Here is a 21,429-nt window from a genome sequence, read left to right as displayed (position 1 = left end):
TCTTCATGAGTACGTGTAATCGGCAGATCACTGAATATTTCACTTAATTTCACTTTAGACCGGATGTGTATTTTTTGTTTAGACACGCTTAGCGATACATTTAACAGCACAAATGCACTGTTCTTGGTTAGAGTGCACGTTATCATCTAGACTCCGTGACCTTGTATATTTAGACACGCTGGCTTAACATTACAGATTATCCCCGGATGAAGGCCTCTCCCGGACAAAATGCATTGGGATTTGTAAAGCTATAATCATGAGAAGCACTAATCATGCATTATGGGAAATGAAGTGTTTGAATTTTCCATGAATATTGGCATTGTGAAGAAACCATATAAAAAATGAAAGCATTCAAACTTATGGTGAGACATCGTCTTTCTTAAAGAGCAGGAGGCCCAGATTGGAGGACCCTTGACCAGTGCCCTGGGGACATACCCCACGTTCATGGGGATGCTATTAAGTGGATTATATTAATACTCTAGTTTGGAGAGTGGTACCCAAGCAGCAGGGCACATTGAAGAATTTTCTTTAAACAAACTAAGCAGTGCACATTTTTAGTTACCTGGGAGTCTGCCATGGAAGCCCTCCACGGGAGTAGTTAGAGTAAAAGGAAGACTGCCTGGAGAGGAGTCTGGAGGAGGTTGCGGGTAGCTGGTGGGTCTTCTGTATAAAACAAATGTCTACCTTATGCCGGGAGAGGTGGGCATGGACCAGGCACGCCTTGCGGTGGTCGTTAAGACCGGGGACATTCCAGGTCCAGAGCAAGGTATCTGTCATAGTGCCTTGCCAAAGAAGGAATGTCGAGGAAGGTACAAAGTACAGGTAGAACCTTGTGCAGTTGAGTGGGGATATGCAGTAAAGAACATAACAAGAAGGACAGTGCAATGACATTTGAAGTGCAGAATATCGCCAAAGCCAAGTTTACAACAAAAACCTCATTCGGAGGCGACAGTCCCAATATCCCAAAACCCCCAATATAGCAAGTAGCAGATGTGGAATGGGGACACAATGTAGTGAAAGAGAGGACTGCAATAAAAAAAAACATGCGGTTGAGATGACATGGCATGAAGGGACCAAAAAAAAAGGCATACATCAAAACAAACATAAAGGCCTCAGAGGAAGGCAACAAATCCCAAGAACCCACCTCCCAACCACCCACTCCAAACCACCAATCAGGCTGAGATTCCACCCATTCCCACCCCCAGAGACCCACAAATGGGAAGGGAAAAGTCTATGTCCAAAAAGTGAATCATCCCGTGGAGGGATGGCGTTGCTCAGCATACTCCCCTGCCTAAGAGACAGGGTGGCCAAGCCACAGTTCGTAGCAGACAACAGTAAGGAATGACACCAGTGAGTCAGGGCATCGAGCCCAAAGTATAGTCATGGCATAGAGAGCCCTGTGGAAGAAAAAGTTCAAAGGCGGCGAGATCAAAACAGGTAACTGAGCAACAAGGAGTGCAGTTAGCAAAAGTGTCGAGAGACCAATAAGGTTGTCGTTATCACTTAAGTTGCCATCAGCGGTGGCCTGAGAGGTAGCAGGAGAAGAACGTTGAGATCGGTCCAGTTTCTTCGCAAAGGCCAAAGCATCCTTGGGATCCGGAAAGACAAGCATCTTGGAGCCCTGCCTGACTCGCAGTTTGGCTGGATATGCCAGGGAATATGAGACTTCATGTTTTTGATTGGCCGATCTCCAAAGGGGAGAGGCGGCGTGAGGAGTCAGTAGAGCCGGGGACTGTCAGATGAGGAGTGGCCGCAGTGATGTCGGCTCCCGCCACGGGCGCTGCAGAAGATGGCGGTGCCGCGGGGGCCATGGCAGTGGGGGGGTGCGGCCCTCGATGCGGGGCCAGTGCAAGGAGGCCAGCTGGAGGAGGTGTTGCAGGGGAGCCCCAGCAGCAGTGAAGGTAGGCCCAGGCCCCACGGTGCGGCCCACAGACTCCCAATCCCGCCACAGAAGCCCCCACAGCAGCAGCACTACCCAGGACCAGCGGGGAGCAGGCAACAGGTAGGCCCCAGCGGGGCTCAGCGATGCCAGTGGGACGGCTGCTGCCACACTGTCCCACCACACATTCTGCACCCCAGCATTGAGATTGTGATGACACTAAAGTGGAAAGGAGGGCAGTGTTGAGAACACTGGTCGCTGATGTGAAACACCACTGAATGGCTGAGGATTTAACTCAGCACTCCTGTACTCTAGGACGCCAGGTTCCCAGACATGTGCACGCCCACGTAATCTATAGGGGGTGCAGAGCAGAGCTAACCCTAATGAAACAAAAACAAATCACTTGCAACCAATTAATTGTACTAAAGATAATACAACATAAGGTTACAAGAAACAAAAAAAACAGCACTGTTTGTTTGTTGAGAAGCATAGAAAGAGGTGGAGGTAGAGGGTAAAATGAACTTTATTCTGGAACCAGGTTATTTATTATTATTATTATTTATTATTATGGTCATTATTTTTCCCTAGAGACTTTGGCTCAGGGCGCTAAAGGCATTTATCCAGTTGATATGTTTGTTGTAGGGAATACGTATCCTCTTCTCTGGGCGCTGACAGAGAATTAGATGAGTGTGGGTTATGTAATCTACAAATTTAGAAAGGAGTTTTCGCCTGGCCCATTAGGTAAACGAGGAGTATATGTGAATAAAGGCTTACTTAAATTCTCAATATGTTGTTGCTTTCTTTCTAAACTAAGTGCTTGGAATTCTGTGTTGAGAAGAGATGGTGGGTGGAGGGTAACTATTTCAGGCATTAGCTTACTTGAGGTACACACTAAGATAAACACAGAAAGAAAAATCGGGAATTCTATGGTATGGTCCTAAGCATTCACAGCCCCTTTCCACAGTTCAGCTAAGGGAAGTTGGTCACTGAAAATTCTTAACTCTGTGAAATCAGTAATCCAAAGAGTAAGCGTGAGGAAATGAACTGTTAAAAGAAATGGGTGGACTGGAAATGTCAGGTCACAGGAAAAGAATCAACATCGTACAACTAGAGAGTGAGAGCAAGAATCAAAGGCTTGGGTCAAAAAATGAGTCTCAATTTCTTCATACCAAGAGAGTGGACTGAGGTACATTGCCTAGCAGGCGTGCTCTCAAGTATATATACACACACGCACAACACACATACCCCCACACACACATTCCGTATTTCCCTTTTTTTTTTTTAAAGTGGACAGAAATATATTTCAGAACTTAGAACTCATGGTAACAGATATCCCAACAGTCAGAAGGAAGGGAGAGTGAACAAAGGAGTTGACGTTTCAGCTCAGGTGAAAAGCACATTTTCAAAAAAAGTTTGAATGGATTAGTAACTCTAGCTCCTATGAAAGGTAGATGGATTAACAAAGTCATCAGCATATTAGCAATGGATTTGGCTGTAACCTTGGATCATAGAGACTTGATTTACCTAGGCAATTAATCTGCAGTTCTCTGGTCTGTGCATTTTCCAGTGTGGCTAGGAAGATGCCACACAATCTCTCTGTAAAGTGCGGGGAGAGCTTCTCAGCTATGTTAGGCGAGCAATACAACTTGCCATAGAGATAACAGACAGCTGCTTTCACACCTTCATTGGGGTATACCAAGCCCATTGGCAGATGTTCTAGCAGGTTACCTGTAGTGAGGAAAAATAGAAACAGCTGCTAGATGGGTATGAAATGATGACACAAAATATATAACACTATACACATGGCACAAACAAACAAAAACACAGTTGACCAGCTCCTGTCCTGATATAGTTGTTTTGCTTGATGAAGCAGAATCAGGAACTGTATACCTTAACTGCTCTCCAATAAAAAATACGTTTTCATGAACATATGTAATAAGAGGGTCACGTTTTATTAAAAAGAAAAACTGCTTACTTACAATTCTTATTCTATAGCACTGGATCTTCCATAGATTCACATGCTTTAACCCTCTCGATGTCACACAGGGAGTCCCACAGAAGTACGGAAATACAATGCTATATCTAGCATGGAAGGCAAAATTAATAACATACATATCTCTAGAAAAGACACAAACTTCAGTCAGATGAAAGCATGGTAAACACCACTCACCGGAGGATCTCCCATTCCTCATATTTCAACGGCACTTAGTGTGTGAATTTAATCATGTGAGCTCTGCTGAGTCTATTACAGATAAATATATCCACTGCATATATTGGTTTTAAATTTATTTATTTATTTGTTTGTAAAGCACTAGAATCGACTCCCGAAGGAGGATCTGCGCTAAGCGGACTCTGAGGGGAGGTAGAGGCTCCTGACGTACTTATTAGGCACAGAACAAGTGGGTCTTTAACAATTTCCTGAATTTTTCATGTTCTGGGCACTGTATAAGAGAAACAGGAAGTTCGTTCCAGGGACGCGGACCAAGGTAAGAAAGGGCCTTCCCTCCCAGTCTTGCCCTCTTTATGATTGGTACTTCAAGAAGATATTTACTACTTGAGCGGAGAGCACGTGATGGTGTATAGGGTATAAATTTCTCAGCCAAGTAGGAGGGGCCCAAGTTCTGAAGTGCCTTATGAATAACTGAACAAGTTTTAAACTTGATCCGTTGTCGAATGGGCATCCAGTGGAGCTTCATCAACAGGGGGCGTGAAGGCGACCTAGATGGCGCATTGAGGACTAGCCGTGCCGCTGTATTTTGAACTACTTGTAGTCTGCTGAGTAAGGTGTTATTAACTGAAATCAGCAGCCCATTACAGTAGTCCAAACGGCTGAGTACTAGAGCCTGAACCAGGGTTTTACGGGTGGAATCTGGGAGCAATGGGAAGACTCTACGGAGTAGTCCTATTACATGGAAGAAGGAGCCAGCTGTCTGAGTAACATGCTCTTTTAGGCTAAGGGCTTGATCTAACCGGATACTCAGGTTTTTAACTACATGCTTAGGTGCAGGGTTGGGGCCCAGATCTGATGGCCACCATTCAGGAGTCCACAGGAGGGGAGCCTCGCCAAAGAGCATCACCTCTGCTTTTCCCACATTACATTGTAGGAAGTTATTTGCCATCCACTGTGATACAGCACGCATTCCGTTCGAGAAGGCCAACTGGACCGCAGTTGTAAGTTTACTGAATGGAAAGAGGAGCTGCGTATCGTCGGCATATGATACGGGAATGAACCCGTATGTCCTCAGGAGATTGGCCAAGGGGGCGACGTAAATGTTAAATAGTGTTGGCCTCAGGCAAGAGCCCTGCGGTACTCCTGTGGAAAAGTAAATTTTGCCATGTTCTGTGTCCCTACGAGTCCTCCATCATAAGTTATCTGTGCATGATTAATATGCATATGTATTCCCTATGTTCGATTAAAGACGCAATTACAGTTGTGTCTAAATCTAGTATGTCAGTTTCCAGTTCTCGTGAATACTACGAATATCAGGCCTATGTAAAGCTACGTTGCCACGTTTCTCAGTGTGCACGTTATTCCATTGTAAAATCTCCGTTTCTAGGCCTCAAAAGGGCCTGGACACCAGATTCAGCTCTTGTCCCCTGAAGCCTCGCTGAGGAGCGATACAGCCCCCACCTGTATCCTCGACCCTTCACTTACTTCCTGCCCCGCAGTGCCCGGCTCAGCCTGGCTCTGCCTCGGAGTCTGCCAAGAGTATGTTATGATTCCAGTTATCAGTTCAGTCCTCCTTCTCTGCATTCCTAAAGCTACTGAATCGCATCAATAGTTTCCGTCATTGTCTAGCCTTTACGTCTCCATGTAAGAGAAATACTGCATTTAATGGTCATTTCATATTCTTCATCACGCACTACATATAGAATAATGCATGCTCCAGTCTTAGAGTCCGTTAGCCTCTCCCCTCCTGACTCTTAGTTCATATCAACATGTTCCCTAAACATCAGATACTAGATACTGCTTAGGTACATGTCGCCCTGACTCTCCAGACTTCAGTCTCTGCTCCTAGCACAGAGTTCGAAGCCCCCAGTTTCTCCTAGTAATACGTCATTGCCAGTTTGCGCGCACCATCAGGTTAGAGGTCCCGGCTCCTCAGGTAGCCCCCTCCATGGTTTCCGCCCCATTCATGACATATTCTGTTACGTTTGCATCACATGTCTATGTATACGCCTCTGTTACACCCACTTTCACCCTTATCTTTCGCGACTGCTACTGACCACACCCACTGCTCCGCCTATCGTATGTATTGTAATGCAACTGTTTTAGTATATATGATCGTGTATTGTTATTAAATGTGAGCGCGCTCATCCCAGATCCAGCCCCAGCAGCTGCTGGGCCCTGCCATCCTATTCCTATGCAGGTTGTCCTGTTCCTGTCCTTATGCTGTATTAAACCTGCAAAACTCCTACTACCTCGAATCTTGACTCTTATTTATTGAGCTATCTGTTATTCATTTATTCATCCAAAAATAGAGGTATTATTTATTTATTTACCACATAATGGCGCCCGAATAGGGACTTGCCCTTTCCCCACGCGCCGGTGAAGCCACGCCGGCCCCCTGACCCTCTGCAGCCGTGACGGAACCATACCGTGCACATGCAGATATTTCTGCTTCAAGTATCCCTCAGGCCCACGGAGGAGACGGAGGAGGCGGTCCAGCATCCAGACGAGGCGGTGGAGGAACGCGGCGAGTCCCGACCAGAGCCCAAGCCGAGAGTCCAAGGTCCGAGGTATCCGGAGGCCCACCCGTAACAGAAGTCCGAAGTTCGTCCGTCCGACGTCGAAGCAGTCCAGTCCAGTCCGAGGCCTTCCGTTCTTGCTGCCCGGTGAGTACCGTTACTGGGGTAGTATCTAGACAGGGTCAATCTGATTGACTCTGGTCCGTGGGTTGGTGGTACACAGACCCACAAACGAAGTGTCCACTTCGGTGGATGCGGGTCCTGACGTGTCTCTGTATGAGACCGGTAAGTTTCGTACTGTTTCAGCAGTGCATCTAGTTTCTGTTCCAGTCAGTTCTGTTCCCGAGAAAATTCATGTATTCTGTGTTCCGTATTCCAGGTAGTATTCTGTTCGAACTGTTATTTTAAATGTTCTTCATATATTTTAATGTCGTGGTATGAATGGGGAATAAGTATCGTGTTCATTGTGTATTGTATTGTGTCTAGATTACAGTCCAGTCATGCCCTTGTTTTCTAAGTTACGTCAGTTAAGAACTAGAAAGGGTCTGCTGGAAGCAGCAGTTCCAGTTCCGCCTAGGGACAGTCCAGGTCATTTTATGTATCAGAAGCATGGCATAAGTGCCATATTATATCTAGATTTATGGGTAGAGTATACCAAACAGTTAGAAGAAAAGTATAGATGGCCCGTATCGGGTACATGGGATGCCGAGTGCATCATGCGAGTAGAAGAAGCATTATGGAAAAAGAAAGCCAGACAGTCACAGAAAGATGCCATCGAGTTATGGCGCAAAGAAGCTCATAAAAGAACCGAAAAAGAAATCAGAAAGTCAGAATTAAGTAGAGAATCCTTGGAACGAGCCCAAGAAAGGGAATTAATCGAGATTGGTGAACGAGTTAAAACCGAACAGTCAGACAGACAGAGGCATGCTCTTATTAAGGGTATGTATCCTCTTCTTGCCGAGGGCCTGCCAAAAGCGACCACGGAGGCATCCAGTAACTTTCCGCCACCATTAGTTCCGACCAAGCTACGTCACAAACCGACCGCAGCTGATATTTTTATTTCGTCCTATTTGGACGACACAGTTCCAGAATATGCAAATCCTGTTCGCGCTCCGCCAGTCCCTGTAAATCAGGCACTTCCCGTTCCTCCAGACACCGGGGTACCCCTTGCAGTACCTGTTACGGTCCCCCCGGTCCAGCCCGCCATACCGGTTCAGCCCGCATTTCAATTTCCTGCCACACTAGTACGAAGAGGATCAGTCGACGATTCTAGTTTAGGGGCCGCAGGAGGAGGTCCTCCTCAAACCCCGCCGCCACACAAGCGTTTAACGTCAGCCGAATTACATGCACAAGCGTCACAGCGTACGCCCAGGTATCAGTCTGTTGCAGAAATAAGAAAAGCCCTTACCGAATGTGGCTATGATCCAGTCCCAGGCGAGGATAGTATGGTTTTGTATTCATTACGCGTAAGAAAGGTGACCGAGTATCTAGTCACCCTACCAGATATGAAAGAAGATCTAGACAGAATATATCGTTTCATCCGTACAGGGAATGATCCAGAAAGTATTAGTGATGTCATGTGCCAAAGAAAAGCTGAAGTCCAGCTCATGCTATTAAAGTTTTTGATTAATTGTCTAATACGAGAACAAGATTATCCGACCAAAGATCAAGCCGAAATGAGAACTCTGACAAAGTGGAGTGATAATATAGCCGAGGGTAAGCACAAGACTATCGGTGCTATAGAGAGTATGTATAAGAAGATCCGTAAAGAAATAATAAAGTTACACGAACAGCGTAAAGCAGCACAAGTAAGCGAGAAAGAAAGTAACTCTGATACTGAAGAGGTAGACGACGAGAATCCCGACAGAATAGCGTATGTAGGAAAATCTAGATTTCCAGATCGCCATTTACGCCTAGAACACAAGTCTATTTTTCATCATCCAGCACCAGAACAAGGTTCTCTAGAACAAGTATTTCAAGCTACCGATCACATTCTGAAATCACGAATCGGTTATAGTGAGTTAAGTACTATGCATGAACAAGAACTGGTCCGATCAGCAGTCCGATGGATTACTGATTCTACCACTTTTCCAGACGAAATAGTGGCACAAATGTTTCTGAAAATGCCCCCAACCGAGCAACGACTGGCGGGTATGTATATGACCCAGCACCTCATTACCTTGTATGAGGGTCAACATTCTGATCCAGGTCCGTTACACGATGTCCTGAATGAGTTACTCCAGTATAAATGGAAAGGTTTAGGTACCGATTTAATTAGTGTCATTCTAGAACAGCGCCACAAATATAGAACGTTTTTGAACCCGTATTTTGTTCATGTCTCACCCCCAGAAAGTAAACCATTTTACATGGACAGACAGAATCCGTTACGAGAAGTCCACCCAGTTAGAGGAACGGGTGGCGAACTAGAACGAGTGTTTGTTTACACTCCGATTACAAAGATGGAACTCTTAGAGATGAAAAAATTAATCCCCTGTCATGATAAAGATCCAGCAGGGTTCCATCGAGAATTAAAAGACATGCTCCGTATGGGAGAATACACGTATCCAGATATAATTAAAATGTTAAAGGTTCTGTTGCCCGCAGGGGTGTATGAAAAGCTCAAGGAAAAAGAATGGGAGGTGGGAGAGAAAAAGATCGATTGGGCAGTTCTAGAAGCTGAAGATAAGGCACGAGTACCAGGTACCGGTCTTGGAGCGAAATGTAAAGAATTACCTGAATTATTGATTCAAGTTTTACCTAGATTATTGACAACTAGAAAAGAAGACTGGGATGCAATCTCAGCCTGTAAACAGAAACAAGACGAAGATATTAGTGATTATTATTCCAGATTTGAGAAATGTTTTACCATAAACAGTGGCCTCAAGACAAGTAGTGAGTCATACCCTCATCTTTTTGTTACTAAATTAGTCGAGAATTCAAGCCCACAAATTAAAAATCGACTTTTGAAAGTCGAAAGTACCTGGCAAGCTAATACCCCGTCCCAGATGTTACAGATGCTCCAATACCACCAGAATAGAATCAGGGAAGAACAAGAACACGAGAGAAAGCGTATGAAAGACACGAAAATGAAAGTACTAGTTGCACAATCCGTTCCTCAAGACAGTCAGAAGAGGGGTCCGAATCAAGCCAGTCATCCTGCAGCTCCCGTTAAAGGGAACTGCAATTATTGTAAACAGCCAGGTCATTTTATAAACGAGTGTGCAGTTCTGAAACACAACATAGCTACCGGTAAGACTAAAGAAAGACCACGTCCGCCTAGACAAGAACAAGTTTCACAGACTCCTCAGCCACAGAATACACAACAGACAGTTACAGCACCGCAGCCCATCGCTGCAACACAGCACGTTACACAGCAGATGTACCAGTATGCACAGTCCGAGTATCCAGAGTACCAGCAGTATTCATGAAACAGCCAGGAGAGGGAGGTAGGCTTGCCTCTCATCGAGATACCTGTAGATCAAGAAGGTCCCTATGTTCATAGTCAAGTATTAGGGAAAGACAGAAAGTTTTTGATTGATACAGGGGCAAGTAGGACCACAATTAGCCACGCCGAAGTTCCAGGGGCTCCGCTCTCAGGCTCAAGAAATGTTTCCCTTGGATTTTCAGGAAAACCTATCGTAAATGAGATATCAAAGCCAGTTACTCTAGAAGTAGGTCCATTGTCCCGCACTACTGATCTGTTACTTACTAAGTCATGTCCAGAAAACCTATTAGGCATTAAAACACTGAAAGAATTAGGTGCAGTTATATGCTGTTCCCCAGAGGGAATACGATTGTTCCTACGTGACTTCAAGGGTCACTATGTATTACGAGATTTTGATCCCAGATTGTCTAATGTTCCGCAGCATTTATGGGCGCAAGGTCCAACTGATGTTGGTTATATGCAAATCACACCCCATCGTGTGACTCTCAAGCCAGGTGTAGTGTTACCACGAATCAGACAGTACAGATTGCCACCTGAGGCTGTAGCAGCCTTATCCAAAATTATTGACGAGCTCATGGCTCAAGGAGTAGTTGTAGAAACTGACTCCAATGTATGCAATTCTCCGATCATTCCAGTCATGAAACGTACTGATCCAAATGCACCCCCAGTATATCGATTAGTGATTGACCTACGAGAGCTTAATAAATGTATTATTCCCCAGTATCCAGTTGTCCCAGATATCTCTTCCCTGTTGACAGCCATTGATTCCGAAGCCTCATTTTTTACAGTCATAGACCTCAAGAATGCATTTTTTAGTGTCCCCATTCATCCAGACAGCCAGTTCCTTTTCGGATTTTGTTTAAATGGAAGGAGCTATATGTTCACACGAGCTCCTCAAGGTTTCACAGAAAGTCCTAGTATTTACAGTCAAGCACTCAAGAGACAACTAGACAACATTCACATGCCAACTGACACTGCCCTGCTCCAATATGTCGATGATCTACTGATCACAGCCCGTTCTGAACGTGCTTGCGAGCGAGCATCCCTCACAGTTCTGTATTTCCTAGCCGAGATGGGGCACAAGGTGTCCCCTTCGAAGCTTCAATTCTGTGTCCAGCAAGTGGTCTACTTAGGACACTTACTGTCCAAGAGGGGTAGGCAGTTGACACCTGACCGTATTCAGTTAATAGCGAGTCTTCCTCAACCCAAGACCCAGAAGGAGGTACGTGCTTTTATTGGCCTTACTTCTTATTGCAGACAATGGATTCCTCAGTATGCATTTCTAGCCAAGCCACTGATACAGTTAACGACACAGGAGGCAGCCGTATCGACTGTCCTCCCTTGGACATCTGAACATACACTCAGTTTCAATGAGTTAAAGAAAGCCCTATGTCAAGCTCCAGTTCTAGCTACACCAAACTACAGTAAGCCTTTTACACTTTTCGTCACTGAACGCGAAGGTACAGCATTATCTGTTCTCACACAAGATCAAGCAGGACAATACAAGCCCTGTGCTTATTTTTCGAGCACATTAGATCCTGTAGCCCAGGCTCTGCCTGTGTGCCTCAAGTCAGTTGCAGCCACAGCACTAGCTATCAGACAAAGTGATTCCATAGTATTAGGACACTCCCTGACAGTACAGGTTCCACACTCCGTGGAAGTTCTTTTAAACCGAACACAAACTCAGCACTTGACAATTGCACGTTTAACAGGTTATGAATTGACACTGTTTCAGCCACACATAGAAATCAGACGCTGCAATATTTTAAATCCTGCTACACTGTTACCATCAGTTACTTCGAATTCTGCCACACACGACTGTGTGGAAATAGTTAACATCATGACAAAGCCAAGACAAGATTTGACAGATATTCCATTTCCAGATCCAGACCTGACACTTTATGTGGATGGTTCATGTATGAGAACAAGTACAGGAGAACTAGTAGCCGCGTATGCAGTGACTACTGACACTGAAGTTATTGAGACACACCGTATTGACACCCTGTCCGCTCAAGCAGCAGAGCTAGTTGCTCTGACTCAAGCCTGCATACACGCCAAGAACTTGAAAGTTAATATTTACACAGATTCACGTTACGCATTTGGAGTTGTACACGACTTTGGAGTGCTCTGGCAAGAGAGAGGTTTCATGACTTCTCATGGAACCAAGATTCAGCATGGTCTCCTTATTCAAGCTCTGTTAGATGCAATACATTTACCGACATCCATTGCTATCATGAAGTGCAAAGCACATACGAAAGTTACTGACATTATTTCCCAAGGTAATGATCTAGCAGATCGCACAGCCAAGCTTACAGCACAGACTCCAGACATTCCAGTAAATAAGACACCGACACACACTCCAGATCCGACTACATGTATGACAGTTAAAGACCCTACTCAAGATGTCATAGATATCCAGTTACATGCTACTCCCGATGAAATCAAGAAATGATCTGAACAAGGAGGGGTACAGACAGATCAGGGATGGGTGACGAAGGGTAGAGCCACATGGTTTCTCCCCGACTCCATGGTTCAAGTCATTATTAATACCGCACATAGTCCAGCACATTTAGGAGAAAAAGCTATGTTAGACAGTATCCAGAACATTTGGTTCAACAAGCATTTACGAGCTGCAGCCAAGCAGAAAGTCCGTACCTGTATGATATGTTGCCAGTTTAATCCAGGTAAAAGTGTCCCGGTGGAACAAGGGGGATTCCAACCTCCTGACCACCCTTTTGAAGTCCTCCAGATGGATTATATTCAGATGGAGCGATGTCGAGGTTTCAAGTATGTCCTTGTAGCTGTATGCGCTTTGTCCAGGTGGACAGAAGCATATCCAGTTCCAGATTACACAGCCGCGACCACTGCCAAGCAATTGGTTCGTGAGTTCTTCCCCCGTTATGGACTCCCTAGGGTCGTATATTCTGATAACGGCCAGCCATTCTCCTCAGAGTTAATGAAGCATGTTTCCCTTTTGTTAAGGTACCAGTGGAAGTTCCATTGTGTACGCCATCCTGAAGCAGCCGGTCTCGTAGAGAGACATAACCAGACTTTGAAAATCCGTATCGCAAAAGTTTGTCAAGAGAAAGGTGTAGACTGGCTAGTAGCTCTGCCAGTTGCTCTATTTTATATGCGCATGGTCGCACATTCCAGATCAGGTCCGTCCCCGTATGAGGTCGTATTCGGCCGCCCCCCTAACATGTGGGGTACACCCAGACCCCGAAGTATTACCGATGTTTCAAGTAATATGCTGACAGATTACCTAGCTTCCTTGATGTCTGCCCTCAACTCTTGTCGTTCACAGGTTGCCGCCGCATTTCCAGACAATACCGAGGTGGCACCGCATGAAATCGTTCCAGGATCCATGGTTCTTGTCCGCAATTTTGACCGCTCAAGTCCGCTAGAGCCTCGCTGGAAGGAGCCCCGACAGGTCCTCCTCGCCACCCGTACAGCCGTGAAGTTGGAGGGACGCAAAGGCTGGGTGCACCTTTCGCATGTAAAGAAATTTTATGGACTGAAACCCGTCTCAAAGAACATTTCCCAGGATTTGAAGGATTGCCAAAGTACTATTCTCAAGGACTGTCCCGCAAAGAACAATGATACTGCACCCTCCCCGTTAGAGAAAACTCCGCAACAGGAGTATAAGTTGAAACTCCGGTCTAGTAAAATAAGTCAGCCAGTTTGATTGTCTAAGTCCTCCCCTAGGTGAAACGGTTAGACTGTTTCTGACATGTATAAAATAGACCCCCATAGTGAGAGAGTTAGTAAAAACTCAATCCGATGTATCGTTTTTCTATGTTTCATATTATTTCTCAGCATTATGATTTCCTGCACCAGTTATGCATTTTATCTGTATTTTTCAGTTTCTCATGTAAATAAGTCTGCTAATGCTACAGTAGAACACACGTTTAGTGATCTGCCTCCTCATGAACTCTCTTACCGCCTCGCTATGCGAAATAATTCTTTCATCCGCATGTTACATTATTCACACCAGACCAGCAATGCCACAAATTGTTGGGTGTGTGGTCGACTCCCCCCTTTCCAGACACCGAAGGGAGTTCTGCCACTCTTTCCTTATCCATTTTCGCATAATGGCTCGTGTGGAGCATGGTCCACGTTAACGTCATCCTCAACAGATATGTTTTTTCTTAACAGTACATGTTTCTCAGACAAGCAAGGTCTTCCCCACAGAACAGGGTTAGATCTAGAAAATGAAGTATACAATTTAGGTAATTATTCTTCAAATTTCATGGTCCTGAATGTTCAGTCTGATACTACTCCAGACTTACCTGCTATTTCAGTACTACCAGTCAAAGGCGAATTATGTGTCCGAAATAATGGTTCCGTACATGTAGGACATAGCGATTGTACTACTATTGTCAAGTATAGTGACAGTGGGGAATCTATTTTCAAAGCTTCACGCCATTCTTATTTTATTTGTGGTCAAACTGCATATATTCGTCTGCCCCTCGATTGGGAGGGAACCTGTTACATTGCCTTCCTACTGCCACCAGTTTTCCTAGCCCCATCTGATTATCATAGAAATACACATCTAGTACACATTAGACATAGAAGGGAGTCCCCCATTGTCGATTATACTGAAACTGCCCTAGAACAGTATACAGATTTCAACAGAGGTTTCTTTTTCTTTATAGGACCTATCCAGAATAGTAAGCTAATCCGTAGGTTAACCAGAACCCTTGAAGCTGTAGTCAATGAGACTGCCTCTGCTCTAGGTAACTTAACCGAAGAGCAATCTGCTATGAGATTTGTCGTTTTACAGAATCGTCTCGTCCTTGACGTCATATTGGCCGATAGGGGCGGGGCCTGTAGAGTCATCGGATCTAGTTGCTGCATTTTCATTCCAAATAACGCGCCGTCTGTTTATTCAGCTATAACCAGACTCCATAAAATTGCCCATCTGTTACACCAAGATCCAGGCACCTGGACATGGTCCGGTTGGTTCTGGAATATAATTTCCGCCTGGGGATGGAAAGTCTTGTCCTTTCTAGGTATTGCAGTAGCGATCATATTCAGCTGCTGCCTCTGTATACAATGTGGCCCTGCGATTTGTGGCATTTGTGCTACATCATGTATTCCTAGTCCCAAGCCCCGTTCTAGATCCCGTTCCAGGATAATTCGAGACGAGCAAATGATACTGTATGAAATGATAGATGGTATCATGAATATTGATGTTTCCTGATGGAAACGTAGTGACAAGGAGGGAATGTGGAAAAGTAAATTTTGCCATGTTCTGTGTCCCTACGAGTCCTCCATCATAAGTTATCTGTGCAGGATTAATATGCATATGTATTCCCTATGTTCGATTAAAGACGCAATTACAGTTGTGTCTAAATCTAGTATGTCAGTTTCCAGTTCTCGTGAATACTACGAATATCAGGCCTATGTAAAGCTACGTTGCCACGTTTCTCAGTGTGCACGTTATTCCATTGTAAAATCTCCGTTTCTAGGCCTCAAAAGGGCCTGGACACCAGATTCAGCTCTTGTCCCCTGAAGCCTCGCTGAGGAGCGATACAGCCCCCACCTGTATCCTCGACCCTTCACTTACTTCCTGCCCCGCAGTGCCCGGCTCAGCCTGGCTCTGCCTCGGAGTCTGCCAAGAGTATGTTATGATTCCAGTTATCAGTTCAGTCCTCCTTCTCTGCATTCCTAAAGCTACTGAATCGCATCAATAGTTTCCGTCATTGTCTAGCCTTTACGTCTCCATGTAAGAGAAATACTGCATTTAATGGTCATTTCATATTCTTCATCACGCACTACATATAGAATAATGCATGCTCCAGTCTTAGAGTCCGTTAGCCTCTCCCCTCCTGACTCTTAGTTCATATCAACATGTTCCCTAAACATCAGATACTAGATACTGCTTAGGTACATGTCGCCCTGACTCTCCAGACTTCAGTCTCTGCTCCTAGCACAGAGTTCGAAGCCCCCAGTTTCTCCTAGTAATACGTCATTGCCAGTTTGCGCGCACCATCAGGTTAGAGGTCCCGGCTCCTCAGGTAGCCCCCTCCATGGTTTCCGCCCCATTCATGACATATTCTGTTACGTTTGCATCACATGTCTATGTATACGCCTCTGTTACACCCACTTTCACCCTTATCTTTCGCGACTGCTACTGACCACACCCACTGCTCCGCCTATCGTATGTATTGTAATGCAACTGTTTTAGTATATATGATCGTGTATTGTTATTAAATGTGAGCGCGCTCATCCCAGATCCAGCCCCAGCAGCTGCTGGGCCCTGCCATCCTATTCCTATGCAGGTTGTCCTGTTCCTGTCCTTATGCTGTATTAAACCTGCAAAACTCCTACTACCTCGAATCTTGACTCTTATTTATTGAGCTATCTGTTATTCATTTATTCATCCAAAAATAGAGGTATTATTTATTTATTTGCCACACTCCCTTGGTCAATTCTGTGGAAGCCGAACGATACGAGCCTAGGTTGACACTCTGCGAACGGCCAGACAAAAAACTTCTCATCCATGGCAGAGCCGGCCCCCTTAGCCCCACCTCTTCCAGTCTTCTGAGCAGGACACTATGGGAAACTTTGTCGAATGCCGCGGATAGGTCCAACAGCACCAGAATCATAGAATGTCCTTTATCATGGGACATTCTGATGTTATCAATAACTGAGAGAAGTGCAGATTTGGTGCTGTATTTGGGCCTAAACCCGGACTGGGAATGATCTAAACATCCAGTCTGTTCAACAAAATTAGACAGATGGGTATTGACATGTTTCTCCATTAGCTTGCTCAGGTATGGAAGAAGTGAGATGGGGCGGAGATTAGACAACTCTGTCCATGGAATATTGGAGTTCTTACGAATGGGTCTCACCTGGGCCACTTTCGATTCCTGCGGCACCAGGCCCTCTGTGAGGGAAAGGTTGATGAGTGACTGTACCACAGGACCAAGCTGTTTGGCCAGGGATGAGATGACTTTTTCGGGGATGCAATCGGATAGAGAACCAGATTTGATCTAAAGCATCAATGTTTCAACCTCAGTTATAGTGACGGCAGAGAGATTATGAAGCAGCACAGGGTTAGCCAATTTAGGAGTGTACAGGGACACTGGATTATTCTGTGAATTACCTGCCATCATGATTCTATCATATATCACCTCTATCTTATGAGAAAAATATAAGGAAATATCATCACACAGCTGTTGGGAGGGTGATTCGAGGCTTTCACATGCCTTAGGGTTGGTGAAGGATTGAAGAATTTGATATAACATTTTTGATGAGTTTCCAGACTGAGTTAGCTGCGATGATATGTGCATTTTGCGTGCAGATTTTATGTTTTTGTGATAGCTAGTCAAGGAGAGGTAATATTGATTTCTATCCATCTCAGTGTGTGTGGTCCTCCAAACCTTTTCTAACTTTCTGCACACTTGCTTTTGTGAACGCAACTGATCTGTGAACCAGGCTGCCTGGGGCCGGTTGGGCCGATTCATACATAATTTCATAGGAGCTATCTGGTCAATAGCCTTGGCATTAGCCGAGTTATATTTAAATAGGGCTTCCTCATTATTATCAGCTGCCTCGAACTGAGGTTCTATAAACGTATTTTGAAAGTTTTCCGCTGAGACCTTGTGCCACTGTCTCCACGAGTAAGATGTGGCCGGGATCCAGTTTTTAGGTACTGCCAGGTCATGCATATAAAATTCAATGACAGAGTGATCTGACCAATTTACTTGTCTGGGGGGTTCACATTTAATTTTAGAAGAGTTTTAGAATATCATGTCTAAGGTGTGGCTGGCTACATGTGTAGGGCCTTCATTATGCTGAACTAGGCCTAATAAAGACAGGTCAGTCAGGAGTGTCTGAGCATCAGAGATATCTGTGCGATCACTATGGACATCAAAATCTCCTAATAATAAAAAGTTATTGCCTGAATTTAGATTCCATTGCTATCTCATCTGGAGGCTGGAAGTGGGTCGTTTTAGGAGAGTGGATAGAACATGTCTGATTCTTACAAGTAAAGCCTTTTCAGATGTTGTGGGGCCTGAGACAGGCCAAGTCTCCATACCTAGGATCCCCTTAAGTGAATGTATTGTCTGGACCTGTCTGACAAGGCAAAGGACCTTTTAAACTAAAACCCTAACGGAAAGAGATGGTACTCTTTTATTGTGGCTACAAACAAACACAAAGTCAAATATACCCCCTTGTCAGACCCCTTCAGCAGTTACTGGGCTCAGCGGTGAGGGTTGAGGATTTTTCCTCCTGATGTCCCAGGGCCCATTCTACTATGGATTCTGAGCAACTGGGCAAAGTACTACTTCTACACTTGACTCTCAGTAGTAACGTGGTCAAGCTGTCCAAAGCTCCCTTAGTGGGGAGGTGTGGATACAGGGGAATGAACACTGGCTCACAACTCACAATGCGTGAAGCAGCAGCAATACATATTTGTCCAGACAAATACTCACTTTAGGGAAAAAAGAAAAGTATTTTATTTCTACAGCTATCCACACAAAGGAAAATATGACATTCACAAACAACTACACAATCAACCTAAGGTTAGGGTTCTGGTCCCACACACTCCTCGCTTCTAGCGGTAGTGGTTATTCCCGACTCACTATAAGCAACATTCCGGGTAAGCCTCACTAGTAGTCCAAGTCTGAACAGTCTACTATGACTCTAATTTCAAAGTCAACAGTATTCCAGCGCTGCAGACTAATTAGCAGCAAGTTCCCCATGGGCCGACTGGCCCTAAATCTGCTTACATGGACCTCGCAGGATTAGAGCAACCGGAGTCCCTGAGCACACCCTTTCCACAGGCGCAGAAGCAGCTGATTCAGGTAAGTCCGCTTCACACTGCCCAAGCAGGTTGAACTAATCAGTCGGAGAGTCCTCACACGTGGTCAGCAGCAACCGCAGATTCTCTACAGCTCCTCTTTGCAGGGTAAGTCTCTGGTTCCTCCTGCAGTGAGAGGCGGGGTGTTTATACAAAGCCCTTGGTGCAAATTATTCCTCCCAGAAAAGTGCACGGGCTCCCACAGCAGCCTCACTCCTCTCAGCGACAACTCCGACCAGGTCACCTCTAGTACACCGGGTCACTGTACCTTCATAGTACACAGGCTCGGGCCCGATCAGCATGGCACTCTGCCGCAGAATTTCCTGGCTTAAGGGGTCGCAGCCCGCTACTGCACATGTGCTACGGCCATTACCACGCTGCAGTCTTCTCACAGTAGACCCTCGTGGCATGCCTGGTCACGACTCCCCACTACGCATGGGGTCTGAGCCAATCAGCGCTCAATTCACAGCAGCATACAATGGTCGCTTTCTGCTATTTGCACACAATCAATGATCCGTTAAATGCAGCAGCGATCTCATCACACCTCGCAAAGGGAGTCCAATCGATAGGGCTATCCCCACTGGACTTTGCTCCCTCCAACGCTCTCCTCTTCCTGAGAGGGCACAATGGTCTTGGCAAACAGGCAAGTGCTGGTGCTCTAGGCTCCAGGGCAGGTGGTCTTGGATTCCCAGGGTGATTTCCACTTACCCAGCAGGGAGGTTAGCTGGCCTTGGCTTCTAGTCCTGGTCACAAGCAGAAGTATTGCAGAGCTTAATAGCTTACTCTCCTCACAGAGCCCCTCTGGCTGCTGGGCAGGCGAAAATTATTGGGGTCTCAAAATCCCCTTCCAGTCCATTTCCAGACACCAAATGTGATTTAGAGTCTGAGGGTTCTGCTTTTTTTGAAGTGACCACTTCTCTGCTCCCCTCTTCCTCTTCAAGGCAGTCTGTCAAAGCAGGAGCGACTCCAAAGCTGGTATCACTACAATACAGACCTGTGACTAGAATTCACAGTGGATGTCAGCCACAGTGATATGTGAATCAAAAGGTTAGCCCAGGGCCCCAGCCCTACTCTTTATGATTCTCGTATGGGCCCCATCTCCTTCCTGAAATGTACCAAGACCCCTTCCTTGTGACCTCTTACTAAATTAAAGGGCAAACTTTGTAGTGTACTGGGGAAGCCTGGTTCTCCCCTCTCCAGTGTGCTTCCCACCCAACCTACAGGAATGCAGCAATACACATATCTGTCTGGGTGAATTCTCTACCTCATCTCTATGTTTCACTATGCACACCAGCGTCCCATAAGTCTGCAGTGATTGTACTATAAACAGGCACATATACACCCAGTGCATGTATACAACCTACACACACTGCACCTCACTGTATCCTTAATGAACTGTATCAGTCACAGGCACATATACACCTAGCACATGCACTTACCATGCATGCACTGCTAAGTACTGCATTATCCCATTATTATACCCTTTCCAGGCACACATACACCCAGCGCAGATACACCACTCATACACTGCGCAGAGCTAAACACCAAATGAATGTTGAGCTAAACACACAGCAGCAGAACTTTAAAAATGATTGAGCTAGTAGACCTTACTCCAGTCACATAGGTTAGAGGAGACTCCTACTGATCACTACAGGGTCTGATGCCACAACGGCGCTCATCCTGCTGAATGACCAGTGATGGCAGTAACCTCTCACAACTAAGAGGGCAGAACTTATAGGTGCCCCTCCTGGTACAACAAGTCTGCAATCTGTGAGACAGGCCTATGTCATGGTGCACACGCATGATCCATGTTTGCCTATGACAACAATCTGCATTAGTGATCCAGTCATCAGTACAGTTGGGCACTCAGGGCAGGGGTGCATGTCCATTACCATGCAGAAGACTTTTCAATACCAACACCCCTCATCTGGGGATGATATCACATATGGCAAAGAAAGCCCCCAAATGTGTCATTCATAGAAAAGTCACCAAATTCTCTCCAGAGGAGACTCCGTGAACTTCAAGAGAGCCACTTAAGACTATAACTAAGGAGGTTGACAGAAAAACTGCCAGGGAACAAAGTCTATCATCTGAGGTGATAACTCAGACAGACCCAGTTCAGAACCTCTAATATCATTGAAGAAAAAGACTCTAAAATAGATACGAAAGTTGACTAAAATGCTGTCAACACCACCACTGGCAAAGCCAGAATCAGTAACTTCAATGGAGTACGGTTGAAAACTTCAATACAGTTGACATAACACAGATTAAGTTCCAGTCGAAGATACAAACCCAGTCTGATGACCTTATGGTTGACAACACCATTGTTGATGAAACCCTTGTTGATGATTGCCCTGTTAATGGCACTGTTGGACTTGGCCCTTCTGGCAGGTTCACCCCTAAACTTTTAGCTTTTAATGGTGACCTGGTGATGGTGATTTTTGGTTTCTGCGCACTTTCACTGTGTCCCAGTGGAAAGAGCGTGTGCACTCTGAGTGCATGTGGTGAGATAGGCCTGCCCTCCCATAGGAATGCATGGGGAATGTATGTGTCCCTGGTAGTTCCTGATGCGTGTGGTGTGCAGGCTCGAGTCTGGTATGTGCG

General features: G+C 45.4%; 1 protein-coding gene across 2 annotated transcripts in view; it reads right to left on the bottom strand.

Annotated features, from left to right (window-relative positions):
- Positions 1-21,429, bottom strand: part of MEI1 (meiotic double-stranded break formation protein 1) — a 3,250,839-nt gene that overhangs the window by 2,609,783 nt on the left and 619,627 nt on the right. For both annotated transcript variants that reach the window (XM_078683295.1, XM_078683306.1), the window contains exon 6: positions 3,404-3,607. In XM_078683295.1, the coding sequence (XP_078539421.1) occupies positions 3,404-3,607 (204 nt within the window). The remainder of the gene's footprint in view (positions 1-3,403; positions 3,608-21,429) is intronic.

This window comes from Lissotriton helveticus, chromosome 1_1 (genome assembly GCF_964261635.1).
Source record: "Lissotriton helveticus chromosome 1_1, aLisHel1.1, whole genome shotgun sequence".
In the NCBI taxonomy this organism is placed as follows: Eukaryota; Metazoa; Chordata; class Amphibia; order Caudata; family Salamandridae; genus Lissotriton; species Lissotriton helveticus.
Note: the sequence above shows the minus strand (reverse complement) of the source record. Positions and strands in the feature narration are given on the sequence as shown.